The sequence below is a fragment of the Hippoglossus stenolepis genome, chromosome 22, assembly GCF_022539355.2.
Source record: "Hippoglossus stenolepis isolate QCI-W04-F060 chromosome 22, HSTE1.2, whole genome shotgun sequence".
Classification (NCBI taxonomy): Eukaryota; Metazoa; Chordata; class Actinopteri; order Pleuronectiformes; family Pleuronectidae; genus Hippoglossus; species Hippoglossus stenolepis.
The window spans coordinates 16,768,944-16,791,959 of NC_061504.1; the positions used below are offsets into that span (position 1 = coordinate 16,768,944).

At 44.4% G+C, this 23,016-nt stretch overlaps 1 protein-coding gene across 1 annotated transcript in view; it reads right to left on the reverse strand.

The window, feature by feature from the left end:
- Window positions 1-288: 288 nt before the first annotated feature.
- The window catches only part of sfmbt2 (Scm like with four mbt domains 2), a 28,424-nt gene continuing 5,696 nt past the window's right edge, over window positions 289-23,016 (reverse strand). The window contains 21 exon segments of the mRNA XM_035148011.2: window positions 289-1,286; window positions 1,409-1,531; window positions 1,719-1,994; window positions 2,448-2,617; window positions 2,740-2,915; window positions 3,316-3,425; window positions 3,935-3,959; window positions 3,961-4,072; window positions 4,681-4,748; window positions 5,255-5,297; window positions 5,421-5,534; window positions 5,684-5,810; window positions 6,549-6,779; window positions 7,416-7,517; window positions 8,800-8,897; window positions 9,070-9,319; window positions 9,443-9,531; window positions 15,717-15,737; window positions 17,489-17,729; window positions 20,700-20,794; window positions 21,546-21,719. Coding sequence (XP_035003902.2) covers window positions 1,146-1,286; window positions 1,409-1,531; window positions 1,719-1,994; window positions 2,448-2,617; window positions 2,740-2,915; window positions 3,316-3,425; window positions 3,935-3,959; window positions 3,961-4,072; window positions 4,681-4,748; window positions 5,255-5,297; window positions 5,421-5,534; window positions 5,684-5,810; window positions 6,549-6,779; window positions 7,416-7,517; window positions 8,800-8,897; window positions 9,070-9,319; window positions 9,443-9,531; window positions 15,717-15,737; window positions 17,489-17,729; window positions 20,700-20,794; window positions 21,546-21,636 — 2,703 coding nt within the window. The 5' untranslated portion in view covers window positions 21,637-21,719 and the 3' untranslated portion in view covers window positions 289-1,145.

Here is a 23,016-nt window from a genome sequence, read left to right on the forward strand (position 1 = left end):
TTCGGCTGCATTTACCTTTGTTTTGTTTTGGAAAGCAGAATCTTATTTCATGTGTAATTGCTCGCTCGGGTTATTTTTGTGGAATTTATTACTACAATCCATCAGGATTTGAAATATTCAAGTCCTGGAGGGGAAAAAGGCTAAAAACGTGATATTTTAGAATCTTCTTTAAATGAACTTCTCCATAAAAAACATACATTTTATGAGTTTTGTTCCGTCAAGTTGATTCAAACCTGACGAAGAAGAGAAGAAACGTCCCGCTGAGAAGAAAAGCACGAGACAAAAACATCAAAAAATCAATAGAAATTTATTCTCTGACTTATCAAAAATATCTGCGACACCTTTGCATAGATGGACACAAAATAGCTTCGATGATTGTTTCACGTGATTGTGACGATGAGGAGCGAGAGAAAGAGCACAAAGTATTTCAGAGGGTGTTTTTCTCTCAGGCAACACGTGGGACACCTTTTTTCTGTTTCCTCTATGAAACTGTGAATCCGAACAACAGCAGTTTATAGTTTCTCTTCGTGAAATAACGAATTCGTCCTCAGTGTTTAGTTTCGGGGGAAGAAGGAGCTGATATTAATAATTTGATAAAACTCTTCAATTCACATCTCTGCATCCAAATAGATAGAATACTCCTTATAAATAAGGATGACAATAAATACTACAAATATATTACTTCTTGGCTTGTTAAATACTTCTCAAATATATTTTTTTCCAGAACCAATTGTGTCACAAAAAGTGGAAAAAGTCTCTATAGTCAATAGTTATTTTAACTTAAATGCTATAATGCTCCTCTATCACGAATAACATGGGAATGAAAAGTAAGAGATCAACACAAACATCTTCAGAAACGAGTTCTCGGCTTCTTCACAGATCAGCAAAGCACACGGATCCTCTCCCGTGTGTTTGGTTTGAAGTTTACGTGGGAACTGTCGTCACATTTTCACACAGACAGTTCCTCAGAAATGAAAATCCTTCAACCTCTCCCGGGAGGAAATCCTCCAGTAGTCCCCCTTGTTGTGTATATTCCTTCTTCTTGCAGGTTAGAAATCCAACAAAAAAAACTTTAATCCAACACGTCCATGTCGTCCACAAACACAGTTCTCCTCTCGGCGTTCCTCTCCCTCGCCGCTCCGAGGTCAGTTGGCGTACTGCCTGTAGAAGGCGACCTTGACGCGCTCGATCTGGTGACACAGCTTGATGGCGGGGCCGAGCTTCAGGTCCATACACTCCTGGACTGTGGGCAGCGTCAGCAGCAGCAGGGCCTGGCCGTCGATGTCCTGCACCGGAACAGACGCGAGTAGATATTCATTCAAATGTTATTTTTCCGCTTAAGCTGCTTTCAGACCTGCACTGATGTGTGTGTCTGTTTGTGTGTCTGTTTGTGTGTCTGTGTGTGTACCTGCTCCTGGAAGATGTTGGCCAGAGATGCACAGTCGGTCGAGTTGATGAACTGAACGACTTCGTCCACGGTCCACTCCAGAGGGTTTCTGTCCAAAACCAGCTGATCGTCCTCCTCCTCCACCTGAGAAACACACACACACAGATTTAAGAATCTGACCCCTGATCCCGATCAACACCAAACTTAAATGGCTTCTTCCCGGACCCGAACCACATCCTCCCACTAAGATTCATTGCAATCTGTTCAGTAGTTTTTGTGTAATCGTGTTCACAAACCTCCTTGATGGATTTAATAACTGTCCTCGTCTCACCTTCATCTCTTGTTCCTGCGGCGGCTGGTACTTGTTGTTGTTCTGGTTGTGGGCCGACAGCGAGCGAGTCGACCTCCTGCGGCCCCCGGGGGCCTCCTCGCTGCCCGCGGCTTTTCCCAAGCTGAAGGTCCTGCGCAGCGCCGCCGCCCGGCGAGGACGGCTGCTGGCCACCTCCACCGAGGACGCGTCTGTGTGGTCGTCCCGAGGCTCCGAGCTGTTGCCCTCGCTGCCCGACTGCATCGCCATCTCCTCGTCCTCCTCTCCCTCGTCACTGTCCTGGAGGGTGAAGGAAATGATGGATTATCGGGGCTATTGGGGCATTTTCGGGAACTTTTCCCAGCTGCCCCCCAGTAAAATGTCCCGAAAAACATCTGGGTCAAGTCCCTTTATTTGTCAAACAGATGCTGACCACAGTGCTGTACTGTGAGAATACAGCAGGAACATTTCTGGAAAGTTCACAGCGAACAAGTGCAAATTCCTCACAGATTCGTTAGAATAAGAAACGTTTTCTTTGTGTTATTAAAGTCGACGGCTCTTTATTGGTGAGTAAATCCTGTAAACGACATATAAAACATCTCTTCCTCTTCCTGCCTGTGTCTCACCAGACCAGTTTGTTTCTATTAATACACTGAATAGATTCAAACCTGTCGTGTGAGCGAACAGGACGACATGAGAGAGGGAGGAAATCAGAAGAAAGAGGAAAGACGAGGAGGAGAAGTGTTATCCAACCTGCGGTGAGCCAGCGGGAGTGTAGTCCATGGCGGACGAGCGTCTCTTCTTCTGCACAAAGATGGCTTTCCTCTTCTTCCTGCGGCGCGTCGGCTTGGCCAGCTCTCCCTCCGCCGTCTCCTCTCCTCCCGTCGGCTTGGACAGCTTCCTCTTCTTCCCGCAGTAATAAGCTGCAGACGCACGGCAGACGTTTGAAAACAGTGAAACCACAAAACAACAACTCACCAGAGCCAATTATCGTCCTCGTGGCCGTGGCGACGGGGAAGTGACGCACGCGACCACGGACACTCACTGTATTTGGTTTTGGTCTGAACCGAGCAGTTCTCCGGGCACTTGTCGGCGACGAGGACGGGGCTGAAGAGGTTGGGGCAGCACTGCAGCTTCACACACACCTTGCGGCAGAAGTCTGGGATCTGGTCGGCCAGGCGGACGATCCGGATGGTGGAGCGATACGTTTTCCCTTTATATCTGGAGGAAGGGGATGTGGTGACATCGTCAGCCTGCGATCACACTTTTATTTATGAGGACAAGGGGTAATTAAATGATCTGTAATCCGTCAACGCTCTGGACAGTGAACGATGATTGCCTGTGACGTAATAAGAGTAATGAGAGTGGAATGTTTCTGGGGAATTCAGATCGGCAGGAAGATGAGGGTGATGGAGGAGAGCGGAGTGAGAGACAAGGTCAAATTTACCATCGTCCGTCTAACGCTGAAGGTCGGAGAGGTGAGCTGATGTGTCGGCAGAGCTCAACGACACATCTGACTGTTCAGACATCTTTCTAGTTTGAATTGTGTTTTAAATCAAATAGCAGAATCCGTTCCGTCCTGTTGACGTGTTCTCCGTGTGCTACGTGTGTTTCTCCTCACTTGGCTTTGAGCGTCTCCTCCTGACAGTCCCAGCTCGGATCCTCCAGCTCCTGCAGCTCCTTCAGGACTCGTCCGGGCTTGTAGGCGGCGTTGATCAGCATGTTCAGCAGCTGGAGGCGAGAGCAGCAACAAACGATTTGATTTAAAAAGGGAAATCAAACCCGCGGGGCTCAAACGGCACAAATGTGGAGAAGAGGAACTCGTGAGTGAGCAGCTCTAAACGTGAAGAAGGATTCAAACACATCACATGTCGGGAAAAAGGACCAAACACAGAATCACAGTTGTATTTGAAAACTCTGCAAACTCGTGTGTGAGCACAAACTCAGTCTCTGGAGAAATTAGGAGGTTGTTTTGCTGAGCGGCAGTGACAGTGTGTGTGTGTGTGTGTGTGTGTGTGTGTGTGTGTGTGTGTGTGTGTGTGTGTGTGTGTGTGTGTGTGTGTGTGTGTGTGTGTGTGTGTGTGTGTGTGTGTGTAAACACACTTGACTGACAGCTCCTCACATTAAAATGAAGACACCGCTGGGAAACCTGCAGGTGGTTAACAAGACATCGCCGTCTCCACCTTTCACCCCCAGTCTCCGTCCTCTCCTTTTGATTAAACCTGCCCCCCACCCCTCACCTCTTTGAGCACCAACGTGCACTTCCGGGTCACGGCCCTGCGGCAGCTCGGCGATGCGTCCCTTGTTGAGGTAGGGTCCTGAGAAACAGCGGTTGTTGACAAAGATCTTGGAGCAGCAGTATCGGCCATTAGCGGATCCTGGGACAGAGGGAAGGACAGAAATCTGCTATTACAGGAGGTGGAAACGATGTTTTCATGTAGTTTCTCAGTCCAATAAGCTGAAAACTATAATATCTCCCTGTTTATTGCAGTTAATAACCAGGTAAGAGTCAAACTGGGCTGCGAGTTCGCCCCCCCGGGCCCCAGAGATGAGTCCAGGGTCGACTGAATGATACTGGTCGCCGACCCTGACCGCCACCGGCACGTGGAAGCACAGCGCCGGGGGGTGAATGGTAATCAGGTGAGTGGATGAATATGTATGAGCTGGTGGGTGGTGTTTAAACAGGGGGCCATAGAAACTACATTTAGCCGCCCTGCTCTCACTGCAAACATAACACTGTGTCCTGGGGTTTCAGTTCAGCTGCTCACATGCATCCAGAAACACACCGCAACAATTCTACTGGATACAAAGACAAGTTGGAAACCAGAATTACCGAAATAAACCACTTGTGCCGAGCTTTAATTTTGGCAGGTTTTTTTACATGTGAAGAACCGAGTGAGAGATATAACACATCAGCTGTTTACGAGCAGAGGTTTCCCCTCATGAGCGCTGGAGATAAATCATGTGTAACGTGGCGTTTGATTACCTGGATCCATGACGACGGGCTGGCAGTAGCTGACGGGCGCCGTCTCCATCGGCTGGGACGGAGCCAACCTGCAGGAGGGGGAGGGAGGGGGAGGAAGGGAGGAAGGGAGGGGGTTGAGTTATCAAACCTCAATGTGGTCAAACCTCATCAATATACTAATCAAACAGGAGCGATCGTTCGATGAGCCGATCAGGCAACAGGCGGTTACAGCAGGTGAGCTAGGAAGCAGCGGGAGGACTAAGTGTGTGTGTGGTGGGGGATTCCCCTGAAGGTGAGAAATGGAATAAGCCGTTATCATGAGAGCGCTGACAAAGAGCCGCAGACGACCACATATTTCTCCTGCTCTCAAACCCGCCGGGTTGTCGTTTGTCGACAAAAATCAATTGAAATACCTGCTGTAAAAAGACACTGTTTTAATAAATGGCTGCGGAGCGACGGAGAGAGAGGAGGAGAAAAACCTTCAGGATCTTTTTTAGAATGATAAAAAAACTAATTGAATCCAATTAGATCCCACCCCCAAAAAATCCAGATGTGGTGGATTTACATGTGGTTACTCGTCACTCTGGTTTCTTACTGTTTCTCTGGCTGAACCACTGCGATCTTCTTCTGCTTCTGGCCTGTGGACGGAGACAGTTAAGAGTTTGTATCGTCCTGATACAAGCAGGGAAATATATATGTGTGTGTTGTGGTGTGTGTGTGTGTGTGTGTGTGTGTGTGTGTGTGTTTGTTTGTGTACATACAGACAGGTCTGAGCGGGGGGGTCAGGGGGTAAACGTTGGCCTCACACCAGCCGACGGGGAAGATGTCCATGGACTCCACGTCCACGATGCACTCTGACAGGGGCTTGGTCACACCTGGAGACAGGAGGACAGGTGAGGGAGCTGTCACACAGACACACACACACACTGGTGTTTACCTTCAGTCTCAGACACAGCAGGAGGCCTCTTAATCCACCACACACACAAACACACACTGACACACACACACACACACACGTCTGTACCTTCCAGTCGGAGCCACAGCAGGCGTCCTCTGACCTGTGTGATCTGAGCCACACACACCTCCACCGGCCGCTGAGGGTTGACCGCCTCCAGCCACATGTCCTTGGTAAAGCCTCTGCTCTGCCATGTCTACACACACACAAACACACAGACACACACACACACAGAGACACACACACACACACACACACACACACACACACACACACAGACGGCGACAGAGAGAGGCAGAGTTTATTTTACATTCAGGACGCAGCTCTGACCTGAGATAACCTAAAGCTAAACTCAGATTATGTGATATTCAAAACTGATTTTACTCTGGTTTTTACCCTTGAAGCCTTTTAGGTGTAATAACAGAGACACAAAAATCCATTAAAGTCTCTGTTTGTGTCAATTTCGAGACCGAGATTAAGTTTGTGTAACGGAAACCCAGTGAGGTCATGGTGTGATTTGGTTTGGTTTACTGGGACCTGTCTAATATACGAGTGTTTGTCAGTGATAACAGGATTAGATAAAGTTCTGGACTGATTTTTGCCATTTTAAGAAATATAATAAAACAAGCTTAATGATGTAAACAGCAAAAGAAAACGAACAAGGCTCGTTTTTAATCTGTATCATCTGGAATTTGGGCCGAGTTTTACGACACTATGAGCTGCGTTAGATTCTCAAAGCTCTTCCTGATCTAATCAGTTCATCAGACGTGAACTGAAGTCCGGACATTTTCCAGAAATGTTCCTGAGGGTCGAAAACGGGCCAATGCCGACATTCTAATAATTTCTCTAACGAGGCGCCAACCTAAAATATATTTCCATTAGGACTGAGCTCGACTCTTTCATATACAGATGTTTAAAAAACGTCCGCTCCTACATCGGGGAAGCAGGCGTCGGGCGCCGCCTCGGTCCCGCTCTGCTTCAGGTAGTCGGCCCAGTCGAAGTCCTGGCCCTCGTAGCCGGGGGGCCTCTCCAGGCCCACGCCGTTCTTCAGACACCACTGGACGGGCAGGATGCCGGGCGAGCTGGCGTGACACACCACGGACCGAGGCTTGGCGTCCACAGAGAGGTCGTCCAGCGTGACCTGGAAGTAGATCTTGTCGTAGACCTGAGGAGGGAGAAGATTTCAACGTCACTCTGATGAAGCGTTTTCATCAACTTCAACAGAAGAATCATCGTTTCTTATATTCTCCTGCTTGTTGGGATCTTGTTTGAGGAAACAAAGATCCTATAGAGGTGCATCATGGGAAATGTAGTGATCCAGGATTTGTGGACTAAAAGTCAAGATGTCTCAGACTCTACTGTTTTCAATTTAACTTCTTTTTTAAAACCTGCATCTTAAATCTGTAACTTGCATAAACACAAATACAACTGAATATAAACCTGTGGTCGTATAAAAAACAACTTTTCTGCATTGTTTACTTTGTAAAATAAAAGTTTAAATCTCTTCAAACATAAACACAAGTGAAGAGTTCAATCATACAGTCGAGGACACTGTAAAAACAAAACAAAGACGTGATAAATCTCAGTGAGTCACAAACGAGACCAAATACCTCAGAGCACAATGTAAATTTCCCTGGAACCGACTCGTCTAAAAACACGGCAACGTAAAACAAGCCCGACGAGCGAAGCCGCCTCTTCTGCATCATTAATAAAGGCGGCTGAGGAATGTGGGGAGTGTCTGCGTGTTTTTGTTCCTGCAGATAAGACGTTGTTTTGTGAACGTCTCGGCCCGACGACTCACCCTGGTGACGGAAACGGGGCAGATCCTGAGCTGCTCCCACGGCGACGCCATCTCCAGCTTCATCCCCGTCCTGACGGAAAGCTCGGGCAGGTCCACGTGGTCCTGACACGGGAAAGTCGAGACTTTTAGACCTGGTGCTCAACAATGCAGGTCATGCAAAACCCTGCCTGGGTTCATTCAGAGGTTCATTAAGTCGTATATCAAAGTGCTGGCGACCCTCAGGTCAAACTGCATGTTAGTGTTTACTTTAGGTGGCTGTGACCTTGGAGAGCAGATTCATTTTGACCTTGTGAACACAACATCTCTGGAAAACCTTGAGGGAATTCCTCCAGATTTGGTGCAAACATTCCTTTGGACTCAAGGAAGAACTGAGTCGATTTTCCGTGGATGTTTTCTTGTAGATGTGATATATCAGGAATTTTAAACATCTGGCACAAACATTCAGTTGGACTCAAAGATCTGAAAAGAACTTGTTCCCTTAAAAACGCCTCAAGATAATCCTTTTAATTTTGGTACAAACGTTCCCTCGTGGATTAACTGATTAGAGTTGGGTGGTCAAAGGTCACGCTGACCTTGCAAAACATGTTTTTGGACTCTTGAACATTATATCTCTCCTCAGGGAATTTATAAATTGGTGATTAGCAGTGGTGGAGGAAGTACTCTAACACTTTACTCTAAAATGTACTCAAGTAAAAGTACCACATTATTGTTCTACTTGAGTAACAGTACTTGCTTTTAAATATGTTCGAAGTATTAAAAGTACTTGCTGAGTGTAGCCGGTTCCTTGAGTACAACTACATCATTATGGCTGAGTCTCAGCAGTGAATTCTAAAAATGATTTGGTTCTTCTTCTTCTTCTGCTCGTGAACACGTCACTTCCTGTATGACGGAGGCGGTCGGAGTCATTTCAGTCTTGTTTTCTTTCTCCTGAAGCTTCTGTCTTCCTCCTTGTTACTGATTCATTCATTTCAGATTTGTCTTGTGCTCGGCTCAAAGTTCACCAGTGTTTGTTTTAATGCAGTCGCTCACTCTGCTGCTTCTGTCAGGACAAAAATCTGCTGTCATCTTTTACGTCCCTACACTTAGTGTTTATATACGTAGACAGTATTTCTTAATTTCCATTTCCTACAAATTACAGTGAAAAGTTAACTGTGCAGGTCAGAAGGACCTTCTACCTTTAATCAGGACAAAATAACAGTTGCAGGTTTTCTAGAGACTCTGTCATTTTAAAACTTCTCATCAATGACTTTCCAGGTTTCACATCGTAAATCAACGACAGATGTGACAGTGGAAAAACCCCCCCCCCCCCCGGTGGGCCGGGCTCTGTGCCATCCCTGCACACACTCCCTGCGTGAAGGGCAGAGACGTGTGAACTCCTACTCACCTTGAACACCTCGAGCGGCAGCGGGTTCTTCTGTCCGTGGAGCCGCGCCTCCTCCAGAGCCTCCTGCCAGTCGGGGGCGCTCTTCAGAGACCGAAGCTCTGAGGATTTAAGAGATGATGTGAGAATGTAGGTTTGATACGTCAGATATTCAGAATTAAATGTGACGTAACAGATGACATCGGGATGGGTTCATGGCAGATTCAGTGAAAGAAGACGAATCACAGCAGCTGAGTCCGACTGCGAACATCTGAGAACATATGTTGTGTTCACCTGTGGGCGGTTCCAAGGCGAGCTGGTTCTCCAGGGCCCAGCCGACGGGCCGGAGTCTCACGTCCAGGTAGAACAACCATGAGTCCTGAGCCTGCTGGTCTTCAGAGAGGCCGGCACAGCGCAGGCGAAGTCTCCCTCCGACGTTCTGGACGACTCTGAAGGGCCAGAACAGGAACGGATCCGAGACGTCCTGAAGCTCCAAGACGGAGCCTTCGACGATCAGGTCCACCGTGTTCTTCCCTCTCAGCGGCTGAGGAGACAAGAGAGTTTTCAGGTATTCAACAATCTCTAGGAACTAACTCAGAGTTGCAGGGAACATGAATCCTGCTCCCTGGTGCCCTGTGAGATGTTCTGCAGGTGGATAACCACTCACCCCCTCCAGCAGGTTGGCCGGCGCCGTCCTGGACCCCGTCAGGTCCTGAACCAGGAACTCCGTCCAGTCGCTGTGTTTCTCCTTGATGGCTGCAAAAAGAGGCGAAAACCAAACACTGATAAACACGCAGACGATCGAGGTTCAGATTCTAAATGTTCTTATTGAAATACGTGTCATCGCAGAGCAGAGTGCAGCAGCAGGTGCGAGTCAGTGCATGCATACACTTGGAAAAAGGCAAATACGGACGTTTTAATTAAAATGCAGATGTGAATGTTTCAGGCATTTTAATAAAAGAGAGGTGAGAAATTATTATTCAGTGTTTTGTTGCCTGGAAAAAGCTCCAGTGGCTTCATTCACGCTGCAGAACATTAATGCAAAATTCAGATTTATAGCGGAGGTCAGACATTCTTAAGCCTCCATATGATAATATCATATCCTGCAGGCTTTTCCTTATGTAAATACATTAATGTTATGTATATATATATATATATATACCAGAATTTCATATATAAAGGTTTTACGCGCACGTTTAAAACAACTGCAGATGAACAAAGAGCTGAACGAGCTCCAACTGAAAAATAAGAAAATCATATAAGAAAATTTATAAAGAACAAGAGAATAAGTAGAAAATAAAAAAATCAATAAAACAAAACATAATAAATAATTGACAACAGAAGAACTCAAACTCAAATTAAAAAAAAGGGTCAGAGCGGTTCTGATGTGAATGATCATGTGACTCGTAACTTCCTCATTTATGCAGCGAACAGTGAATTGTTATGAAATCAAAGTGACAGTTGAGGTCAGTGTGTGTGTGTGTGTGTGTGTGTGTGTGTGTGTGTGTGTGTGTGTGTGTGTGTGTTCAGGTCTAAAGACAAACATGAACGCAGCTTTTATCAGAACTGGAGAAGAAGGAAAAGGAAAAGGAAAAATAACGAACATAATATTGATGGAAATACAAAAAATAACCATTTATTTAGGTCTTTATTATATATGAATTAGTTTTGGTTTTATCTACTTTTTAATCTCCATGTCTTTGTTCTTCTCTTCTCTTGAAACTCAACAGATTAAACTGCCGTGAATACGATTTTCTTACAGAGCAAATTTGCACTCGGTTCTCCCCCTACTTCCTGTTTCCCATGGTGCAGTGGGGTTATATAGTCGCTGCTTTGCTTTTCATTTGCCTCCTGTTCATCTATTCCTCTTCAGGCCAACCTTCAGAGTCCTGCAGAGTTTTATATCCCCTCTGTTATTGAGCTGCAGACACTCAGACACTTGTTGGAGTCCCTGAGTTACAGAGCGACTCCGACTCGCTGACGTCTGTGACGAGCGTCGGGCTGAAGTGAAACTACAATGTTGTCCTGACACTGAAAACGAAAGTCGTTGGTCGGTTGTGGTTCTTATTTCGCTTGCCGGTGACGAGCTGGAGTTTCCCAGCAGGAGACGAACATCGTGTCTATCAAGCTCTTGTTTACATCTATAAATCTTCAGTAAACATTGAGGGGGGGGACGTTCGGGCTGAGGGGTTTCCCCAATGCAGCAGCTTCAAGGTTTGTTCCTGAAACACTTTCTATCTTTGTTAAAACCCTCTTCACGTCCTGATTAATAAATCATCAATAAATAAAGGTGTGTCAAATTTGATTGGCCCCTAAAGTGTCCCTGTCCTGTCACTAGTCTTTAAAAAACAGCCCCTTATTAAATAAATGAACAATGTTTTCACTTTCTTTAACATTGTGGTTTTTGTTTTTTTACATTTTCACTGATTTCTCAGAGAATAATTCATGGACTCTTTTGGTTAATGTGTCTAAAAACACTTTTGCAAATAATCAACCTTCCAAAAATAATCTAACTCAGGAGTTAGATTTCGTGTTTTGGAGTCATGACCTTCAGGAAAACACTCAAACTTCCACAGCAACACAACCTTTCCAGTGAAGGACACATATCTTCCAGAACAAACTAAACAGATACTCTGAACTTCCTTTTTTATTACGAGGTTAAAATCTCTTTCTTTTCCAAATCAGAGAGATTTGAGTAAATATAACTGACAGTTTGCTCCGCGGAGGATTTTTAAAGATGTAATTGACTCGTGAGACCGGATCAATAAATCCCCCTCAGGGTCGCGTCTGAATCAAATCAACAACTCTGGAATTTTTCTGGCAAACGAATCAATGTGCCGGCGTGAGAGAGGCGGTTTGTCCTGTGACTGGAACGCCAACGTCTCCGCGGCCCAGACGCTCGCTCTCTCTCTCCGCACGCCTGTTTAATAATAGTGTTTTTTCCTGTGAGACTATTTTCTCTCCTCACGGCTGCACACACACACACACACACATGCACCCATACATGCCTGCACGCACACACACCCACACACAAACAGGCAAACACTGTGCCGTGCTGATGTTGGGCCGTGCAGAAATAGATAAACTATTTTTACCGATTCCTGTAGAGGTTACTCATGAAGCCGTTTAGAGTGGTGCAGCAGGAGAAACCGAAACACGCAAACTCCAACCTTTCTCTTTCTCATACAAACACACACACACACACACACACACACACACACACACACACACACACACACACACAGCTTGCAGTTTAATTACGCTGTAGGGCTGCATTGATAAATAAATTCTATTATTCTTCATTTCCATCCTGAGAGCAGCAGACTCGCAGAGGTGTAATCCCGACGTTCACGTAACAATAAGTGCATAATTAACCTTGAGGGAGGAGATATTTAAAACACACACACACACACACACACACACACACACACACACACACACAAACCCTCCTCCTGCATTCTCCTTCACTATCCCTGTGCCAACCTCACCCCTCTCCCCCTTTCTCTCTTCCTCTCTCCCAGAAGAACACGCTGCACTAAAACCTGCAGCTGAAGCAAATATATCTAGCGTTAAAAAAAGAAAAAGAAAAAAGGAACAACTAAAGAGGAAACGTATATGAAATATTTGCATCTTGGTCCGGCTCCACGTCTCTAAACAATCCCCCCCGGTTTTATTTAAAAGCTTCACTTTAGATAATCAATGTCGTAATTAAAGAAGAAGAAGAAGAAGAAGAAGAAGCGTCTCTGTGTTTCAGGCACAATCCCAGATTCCAATCAGAGCTAATGGGAACAAATTACGCTCGATTCCCTCCATCCCTCCTCCGTCCGTCTCCTCCCGTCATTATGAAAATACACCAGGGTAGAAAGCCATTTTAATCTAACTCCATTTCAACTGACAGGCTTCCCAAATAGGCCGAGAGCGTAATGAGTGCAGCTCATGTAAAATGCCACACGGTGCAGTTAAGTGTGTTTATTGAGAGACGCCTGGCTGCTCTGTGTGTGTGTGTGTGTGTGTGTGTGTGTGTGTGTGTGTGTGTGTGTGTGTGTGTGTGTGTGTGTGTGTGTGTGTGTGTGTGTGTGTGTGTGTGTGTGTGTCGAAGTCACGCCTGCACACGTTCACATCGTGTTGTTAACATTTTTATGGCCGTGCTCATGACAGGGATTATTACAGCAGTGTCGGTAAATATAAATTATCTTAGTGTAAGTTAGCGGTGAGTGTAAAAGAGCCCTGCAGGACTGTGTGTGTGTGTGTGTGGTGTGTGTGTGTGTGTGTGTGTGTGTGTGTGTGTGTGTGTGTGTGTGTGTGACGTAGATAGCCTTTGATTCTTTTCTACATTAGTCACACACTCCTTATGAAAATGAAACCTATTCACACACACACTCTTCTACAGTGACACAACACAAACACACAACCATAGTGAGGTGATGCAAATCTGGAGGTTTCAGGCAGGGGGCAGCCTGTCTCACACTCACAGTTTTACATGAGGTTTGTGTCGGCTGCAGAGTTGCTGCTGGGTGAACGGTGGAAATAACGATTTTTATGTTTTTTTTGTCCAAATCATTTTGTCATATTACAAGAAGAAAGATGTAATTTAACAAGAAAGAAAGTCATAATTTTTTACGAGCATAACAACATTATTCCCGTAATCTTTTTCAATATGAACCTAATACGCCGCTGAGCTGCAGACGTACAAACAGAGACACTGGTTCGTTTGGTTTGATGAGCACAGAAGCATCAGTTAGCATGAAAAGCATTTAAAGTGGTGGAGCTGAGAAAGAGGGAGTGCGTGTGCGTGTGCGTGTGCGTGTGCGTGTGCGTTTCACGAGTGAGTGCACACGTCTGACGAGGGGGGTTTTAGTTGAGTTTTAATTTGACAAATTCACGTAATACCAAACACTAAGAGAAAGCCTGATTTTGAGATTTTGCCCCTTCTCCCGAGCGCAGGAGTTTAAAAAAACGTGTTTCAGTCGCGCTAAGTTGTCAAGAAACGTCGAGGCCGAGTCTCGTGGGGGTTGATTCTGAAAACTGCTGCTGCTGCGTTACCAGGCAACCAATCAGATGCGGCTTCCTACAGACTCATTGTGAAACTGAAGATCTGAGGGAGGGAGAAATCGGATCAAATCTACTCAAAAGGTCTAAACCAAATCAATGTTGATGTATAATAATGTTTACATCATTGTTTGATTCTCCTCAGCCTGGGATTTGATTAAATGTGGTTTTTAACATTATTTTAATGCATTTATATTGTAAATTTTATTCCATTTGACACATCTGTTAATATTATTATTATTTTATCCCTTTAATTGACTTTTTTCTTGCATTTATTTTACTTATTTTTAAATTGTTATTATAGCTTTTACAATCTATTTTCATGGTGTTTCAGTTTTAGCATTTTTATTAGTTTGGTCTAATTCTCATTATCTGATTGGTTGATTGATTGATTGTTTGATGGAGCTCACAGTGTTGACAAATGAAAAAGTGAAACAGGAAGTGAGAACGTGTCATGGCTCTATGTAGAATAGGTGAACTGGCCCTTTAAGGGACCACATGACTCGACATCATTCCATTTCCAAATAAGGATCCAAGTGCTTTATTCTCACTGAACTTAAAATAAGACAAAAAAGGTCGAGGATGAACTCTAAACTGAAATGGAAGATTTTAAAATGCTCCGGGAACAAATGGACATCTATAATTCAGAGGTGACTGGGACAACTTGTATCTGCAGAGGAGGATTGTGGGAAACTATTACAAGGGGGTTTGAACGGCCGCTGATGGACCGTGTGGTCAAACCGTTTCTCTACAAAAACAAATAAAGTTTGTTAAAGAGGTCGGAGAAGATGTCATTTGACAAAATGTTTTTCTGTCATTACGTCACAAGCATCATTACACAAAGCCACACACACAAAGTGATGAGAGCATCTCAGGCTTTACATTTCATTTTAAAAGACTATATATCCATTGATTTTTAAGATTTCCTTATAACCTAATAAGAAAAATGTAATTGAGACTCGATATCATACACTTAACCCTAAACCTTATTATAAATAACTGTAGATAAATGTAAACATAAATACACATCCTTCCTGCTTCCTGTTTATTCTTTAGAATTTCTGTGTCACAATTTATTTGCCTCTGCTGCATCGATTTCTACCGTTTTTTAAAAATCCATACAACGATAACAATGTGTTGGTTAACTGTTGTTTCAGTGACACATGTTCAGGCTGCACTTCTCACTCGTCCACTTGGGCCCTTTGGGAAACTGACGAGTGTTTATCTGATGGTTTATCGACTAAACGATGAATTAATTGAAACAATAACAAATCGATAAAACGGTGACACTGAACTGTCGGTGAAAGGCTGAATCAATCAGTCAGGCTCGAGAATATGAAGACACAAATACGATAAAGATAATATTAATGTTGTCCTTCCTCAGAAAAACTCATATAAGATGAAGAGTCGCTGCCAGTTCAGTGACGCATGATGATCATATCTGAGGAAAACACATTTTACTCTCAGCGGCTGTTAAACTTCTGACCGTGGTCGTTTGGATTCGCGGAGCAGTGACCTTCTTTTCTCCCTGACACAGGAAACAGTGTTTGTATCAAAGCATCACATCTCGGACCGAGCCGCTGCTTCTTTACGCTTTATCATACGAGCACAGCAGGCAGAGTGTGTGTGTGTGTGTCTGTGTGTGTTTGTGTGTTATCGCTCCGCTAAGACACTAAGCACTCAGCTAGAAAGGAGTCACATGCAAGAAGAGGCGAAGCGTGAGCTGTGAGGTCACTTCCTGTAGAGATTAAAAGAGGAGGAGGAGGAGGAGGAGGAGGAGGAAGCACACTGACTGCACATGCAGCTCTAACGTGGACACAGTGTTGATTTGCTGTCAGCCACTAGTGAGCCGGGCGGGGGAGTTAGTCAGAGGCACTGTTAGAGCTGCTTACCTTTTCTTAGGTAAATGTTATCTGAGAGACAAACGAAAAGGAAACAAACACAAACAGGTGACTGTAGGTAACACCGGTGCAAGCACTGAAAAATAATACACAATACCTGCTGACTCAACCACACGCTCCACATCACACACACACACACACACAACACACACACACACACACACACACACACACACACACACACACACACACACACACACACACACACACACACACACACACGTGCATGAAATGATGCAAAGCCTTGAAATGAAGCAACTAACAATGTGTCTGTGAGTGTGTTGTTGCAGAGGCCTCGACAGAGAACAGTCTTCATCACATGGTTGCTGCTTCAGTTTGCTGCCGTGTGGTCCTTTAATTATTACAGAATTTTATATATAGATAGATATATATACATCTATCTATATATAGATATGGTCGCTGCAGGTGGAAATGTCACAGTAAGAGCAGAGAGGCTGCTGGGAAAAGTTTAGGGATGACGATTTATTCTGGAAAGGCTGAGGGGAGGAGGTGTTCTCAAACAACCACCTCCTGTTTCCAACGTGGCCGAGGCTGAACGACTGAGTGAGAGTGATGTCGGGGGGGCGTGATGTGGCTGAGACGTTTTGAAACCTGTCTTTCTACTGAGTTTATTTAAAGCATCCACTGAAAGGTGGGAGGTGTTCACATGTTGTGTGTGTGTGTGTGTGTGCGTGTGTGTGTGTGTTTGATGCCAAACAAACCTTTCTTCTCATTCAGTATTAAACAGCGAACACGTAAAATTCCAACCCACTCTGCACAATTGTTTTCTTTACACATATTTTTCCTCATACAAAAACTTTTGTAACTAACACAAAAAAAACCACACAAATGCCACAATAAAAGAAATAAAACACACATTTTAGCTCCCTTCACATCTTAGAGACACTTTTCACCAATTTACAATGAACACGTTAATGTTCCAACAAGAAAATACAACAACAACTTTTAAAATCGTGTTTACACCTTTTTTTTTTTTGCCAAAAATAAATAAATACAAAAGCTGATAAACTCATAGAAAATAATGAACGTTTAAAAGTTTTAAAAACCTCAGTATTCAGAGGTGATATTGCAACAAAACCTGGTCAAATAATCAATGTGTACAGAGCAGTAAAAATCCCATTAATTTCCTGAATAGAGGTTTTGATAATCAGCCATAATATTTTAACCATCCAAGGTAGATTCACCACAAACAACGAGATTGAGAAAACAAAGTTATATCCTCCTGTAGAAGACTCAGGTCGATCAGCAATGATTTCTCTATCTCACATTCTGCAGTTTGTGAGGGGCTGCAGGTTCTCAATGGATTATGGGATGTGTAGTTCCTTCACTCTTAAAATAAAAACAGTTTTGCCTTTTTTCCAAAATATCTTTGCTCCAAATCAAATGTTTTACGTTCTTGATTCAGTCGTAAAACTGGTCGAGACTTAACACTCGTTTTATAAAGATTTTTTGAAAGGTCAGTGTTACGCTCTATTGTTTGTATCATAATGAGTCGTGACTATAAAATAAAACACTTTAATTAAACCAAACAAAAACCTGAAGGGTTTAAAAACTTGTATTTACCTCAAGAGTAAAACTGTAGATTTGTCAGAGAGAAACCTCGTTCACATCACACACTCATGTGACGGCCGACATGTGCTTCTGTGGATATTGATCCTACCTTGTGTGTCTGTGTGTGTGTGTGTCTGTGTGTGTGTGTGTCTGTGTGTGTGTGTGTGATAGATCGCTGTGTGTCCTCCTACCTTCAGGGGGCATGAGGGTCTTGTTGTTCTGGGTGCACCAGCCCACCGGGTGCAGCTCGGCCGTCATGACATCGCACCAGAAGTCGGCCTTGCGGTCGTCGCCGTAGCCGCTGAAGCGCAGCAGCAGCAGCTGGCCACACGTGGTGATGATGGTGGCCACCCAGTACGTGTCCGGGCTGCTCTTATTGGCCACTTCCAGCTTCATGCCGGGCTGGAAGCTGCTCTGCAGGCTGATCTCCACCTGGGGGGGAGGGGGTCCGAGACACAACAGCTCATTAAAGGAATATTCATATTATACTCAATAAGTTCATTAATCAATGAGATAACACATTTATTTACAGACACGCGACCTGAGTAAGCACCGAGGGTCAAAGGTGAACCAGGGAGGATGTTAATCAGCAGGTTGAGTAACTAGTTTAATATTTGCCTTCAGTTTCTCTTTCAAACGGGTTAAACTCGGGGTTTGTTGACAGCCGGCCTCGCCCTGTTGGACTCTGTCTCTACGTGGATCTCAGGATGGAACTCGGTCAGTGAAAACCTGACCTCAGCAGCTTCCTCTGTGTGACAGTCTGCCGGGGATGATTGCTGCTCTCTGAACATATTTTTACTTTAGAGGAAATGGACGTGAAGTGCAAAGGGGAAGTAGTTTTACACATAAGCGTCAGTTAATGGGAAGTAGTTCGCAGGTGTTACACGTCTCCTGTGGCTCGGCGGAGGAGAGAGTGACGCCGGTGACGTCCTCGAGGTCGAACTGGTTTCAACTTCTACTGAATAAGAGAAAAGACAGCGTGACTAAGTTTTTGGTGTTACCATGGCAACAGCTGTAAAGCAGTGTTTTCAGGGCTTGAGCCAAAAGGAAGTACGGATGTTAGGGAGGGACACATATTCCAATACTGATAAAACAGCCAATGTAAATATAGCAAAAGAATTGTCAATTATTTCCTAAGATGTCGTTATCAACCGCTCAAGACAAAGGAATGTAACTGAGGTTTGATGTTTTACAGTTTAACATTATTATAAATTACTATAAATAAAAACAAATCGAATATATAGAAGTTGAATGAAGAAAATAAACTTATTTTTCACTTGGAATATAAACAGATACTGATACCTATAGGCTCTTTTAAAGGTCACGATATTTAGGCCTGTGCTTCATCGATATTTAAAATCTCTTTCTATAATTTCACTGAACGACAACAGAGAAAAAGAAATGCGTGATTCTTGGGCTCTTTGAAACTGAGTATTTATCTGACCTTTTACAGACAATTAATTAAAACAATAACTAATCGCTAATGGGAAAGTGTTTTTTGTTTCAGCCACATGACATCTAGTCACAAACGAATGACTCAGGCGGATGATTCATTTTAACAAAGTAAAAAAAAAAATTCCTCACGACAGCAGCTACGGGAACTTGTTACCAACCAGCGCAGCACACACAGAGAGAGAAATGCGTTTCCACCATAGCCACAGGCTGCCAGTTCAATTCTTGAGAACCCTACGAGCCAGACAGGATGTTCGCATTCAACGCTCGCACAAAACGCACACACACACTCGCAAGTGAATGGAAAAAGCCAACATCTTAGAAATAAACACAATACAAATGGCCCCCGTGACTTCCTGCTGCAACAATGCAAACGTGCTGTATCACTCCGGTTGGCTTATGTAAGAGAGCTACAGGCGGCGTGTGTGTGTGTGTGTGTGTCTGTGTGTGTGTGTGTGTGGTGTGTGTGTGTTCGGAGGCCCAAGAGAAATCACTGTTTCAATTTGTCCAGGCAGAGAGGGAGAGCGAGCGAGCGAGGGAGGGACGAGGGCTGCACTTTACTGAATCACATTTTTCCGGGGGAATTCATGGTCTGTTTCCCAGTTACTCAATCCACTTACCAACGAGGCAATTTAGCTTCCCAGGGGAGCCCAAATCGCCGCAGTCTGTCCCACATCAGGGCCGCGCATATAAAACCCCCACATATTCCAAATCTCGCCTCGTTACGCTCGTCGCCCCCGAGTGATGCAAGGAGCTGAAACGGTGGCACGGGCTTCCTCAGAAGTCGCCAGCAGACACGCCCACGCCTTCGCCGAGCATCCTGGAGGCTGGACGGTGCATCAGACAGGATCTCCGTCCATGATAACTTTTAAAAAATGTGCGTGTTCTTTACTTATTTAGAAAATACTCCGAACGAGAAGCGACAGTGACGATCTCTGGCTACGTCAACACTACAACGTTTTCAAACTAAAACAAAGCCGCGTGGACGAGGCCGAAGATCAAGTTTCCTGTAGAACAGACACATTCAGACGTTTCTCACTTTGGAGCAAACATTTGGTGATTTTTTCTTCATAAAGTTCAGATTTTAACCTTTTTAAAAGTGTTTTTTTGCCACTTTTACTTCAGAATGTGATCCGATCACAGGTGGACGGCTCCGAGTTCATCACATCAATACGGTTCGGTACTGAATCGTGTGGTGGGGACACATTTTGGAGTATTTTGCTGTTTTAAGCACCAAATTTGAATTTGTTAAGAGTTTTGCATATTTATTTATCTTTTTACAGTTAATGTGTTAAATTTCAACTTCCAATTTGCCTTTGCAGTTAAAAAGCTGTTCCTATCATCCACTGTTTTGTGCTTTTTGTAAGAGTAAAGTTCTGGCACCGGTACCATTTTTAAAAGAAGCAGAAAAAAGTCCAAACGATAACAAACCCTTCAGTTCAAATGCTAAATAAATGCAAATCGACCTGAACGTCATTTCTGTTCACAACTGCCCTGAATCGTGATTTAGAATAAAATCCTCATATTCCTCCAATGATCTTATTTGAGAGCGAGGATACAGAAAAGACCGGGGGTGGATAATTAATCCTGAAATTAAAATACGAGCCTCAGAAACCTCAGTGTTTTGATTCAACCCTGAGATTTTCTGTCACTAAATCATTTTAATGACCTTCCCCCCAAAAAAAGGCCTATTTGTATTCAGTGTATTTTCTTTGGTTCTTCAGTAATTACCAACGACTGTGTTTACAAAAGGCAGTGGAGGTTGTGTGAAGACACGTGCGTCATGAGGGAACGCAGCCAATGAGAGCGCTCGGTTGAGCAGCATCACCGCAGCGACGCTGAGCCCCGGCTCTCTTCAATACGTCGTTAAAGGATTCCTGCATGTGGCACTTATACCTGAGAGGCTGTGTTTAACGGATCAGCGAGGGGAGATCGTACGCCGTGACTCACATGTTTGAAGGTGGTGTGCGGGGCGGCGTTCGCCCCCGTCTCCTCCATGAACTCCTCCCAGTTAAACTCCGCCTCCTCCTCCGCGGACTCAGCATCTGTGTGAAGGGAAATCTCCCGTCAGTCGTCACCACAGAAACACACGGGACAGAGGAACGGCAGCGATTAAAACACACACTGATGTTTTGTAAATGTAGAAAATGATCTTGTCAAAACACAAACTTCACAGGGGGGGGGTGTGGAATGTGTGTTTGTGTTCACAGCGCATCGTTAGTCATCGTCTTACGTGATTCTGCTAATGTTCCTGCTGAAGGTGACAGTTGTTCAGAGTGTCAGGTTTTTTCCATTGTGTTTCCGTGTGTGTGTGTGTGTGTGTGTGTGTGTGTGTGTGTGTGTGTGTGTGTGTGTGTGTGTGTGTGTGTGTGTGTGTGTGTGTCTGTGTGAATTATGCAGGACTGACCCTGCTCCGTCTAATGAGAGGGAGCAGTGAGACGCTGATGTTTTGATGGATTTCGTTTCAAACAGATTGTAGGGTCTGCACACACACACACACAGACACACGCTGGCAAAACAAAGTTTGCACCCTTTCTTCTCATTTAGATCTTAAGATGTCAGACACACAGAAGTACCACACTAACTTTTCTACTTGAGTAAAGGATGTATCCTTCATTTACACATCGACATTTAAAGACACTTTGAAACTCAAGACAAAACAAACTATACAAAACGCGGAACGGCCAGAAAAAGTGAAGAGGCTTAATTTAGAGACAAACACTAAACACAGTCTGTTGCTTCCAGAAAATCTTATTCATTTCCATCTGTCTCCATTATACAGCTCCAGGGCCTCACCTGTATTCACCTCCTCCTCCTTCCCATTGGTGGAATTGTACGGCCTGATCGAGGTGAGCGCCAGCGGCTGCTCCTGAGCGCCGGACTGCATCCTCCTCTTCCTGGTGAGTGTCAACTTCCGACCTGAGGGGTTTCAGCTCTTCCTCACTGCATCGCTCGCTTCCCTCGACGCCCCTGGAGCAGGAAACATCCTCAGAATTAACCTGCTGATCTACTTCATACGATCCTGTGTCTTAAACCTGTGTGATCACCGGCAAGGAAACAGTCCATCGCCGGCTGCTGAGTTAGACTTTACTTAATAAATCTGCCGGCGGACAGAGAGTGATGCACGTCGCATTTCCAGTTTCTTGAGAAATAAAACAGAAAGCGGGAGATTTACAGGAGCAGCAGTGGCTGAGCGAGCCGAGAGGAGCGAACGCCACCTCCAGAGAGTCAATCACACGACTGAGGGGAAACACAGCTGATCTCAGGAGCGGAGGCAGAGTGACAAGATCCAAACAAACAAAACAACGCTCACACTCGTTTCCTGACTCATTAAATCCTGTGAGAAGTTATCGTGTCAGCCTCGGCCTCTCCGGCCGCGTCTTGTTGGAATATCTGCTCGTGCACACGACAGCAAAACTCCGTCAGATAAACAATCAGAGTCCGACAAAGTAGAAAAACTGGAATGACACGAGCCGGCAGGAGAATGATACACAACTGTGACGGTGAATATGGATTCATGACGTATACAAGAGGAAGAAAATGTGGTGTCGGAGTATTTGGAAAAATTACGTGAACGCCACCTCAAGTCCGAACAACAAGTCGGGAGGTTTGTGAAGCTGTTGGTACACGAGTTTCTGACGTCATCATTTAAAAACCAAATAAAATCATTTTACAATCAGCTCGATGCCGATATTAGGAAGTAAAATAATTACAATACAGATAAATCAGCTGATATATATATTACAATTTTTTTATTATAAAACTTTATTATAAATAACTGTAAATAAAAATATATATAGAACTTGAATTAAAAAAAAAAAAAACATTCTTCTGCAACATTTATTCTGTAAAATAAAAGTTCAATTCGACGCGTATCTGAAACCATAAACACGGATACAGATCATGTTTGAAAGATTCATATCAACCGATGTTATCAGCCAACAGGAAGTGAGTTGTTCTACTAATACAAACTCCACCTAAAGCCACAATGACACTGTTTTAATGTTTTTACATGAAGATAAACAAAGTCAACATTAACTTCTTTCAACTAAAGACTTTTCTCCTTCTGTGATCTGCTGAACAGAAGCAGAAACACGTGATCATCAAACTAACTTCAGCTCCGAGGCGTCTGCAGTCAACACCTGATTGTGACTGATTGACTTGTTTGTCTCCACTTTTCCCCCAAAAAGACTTGTTTGGTTTTTCCCCCCCGACACTGTGACGTGCTGCTCTGATTAATGAGGCAGACGTGTGATGTGATTAGTCA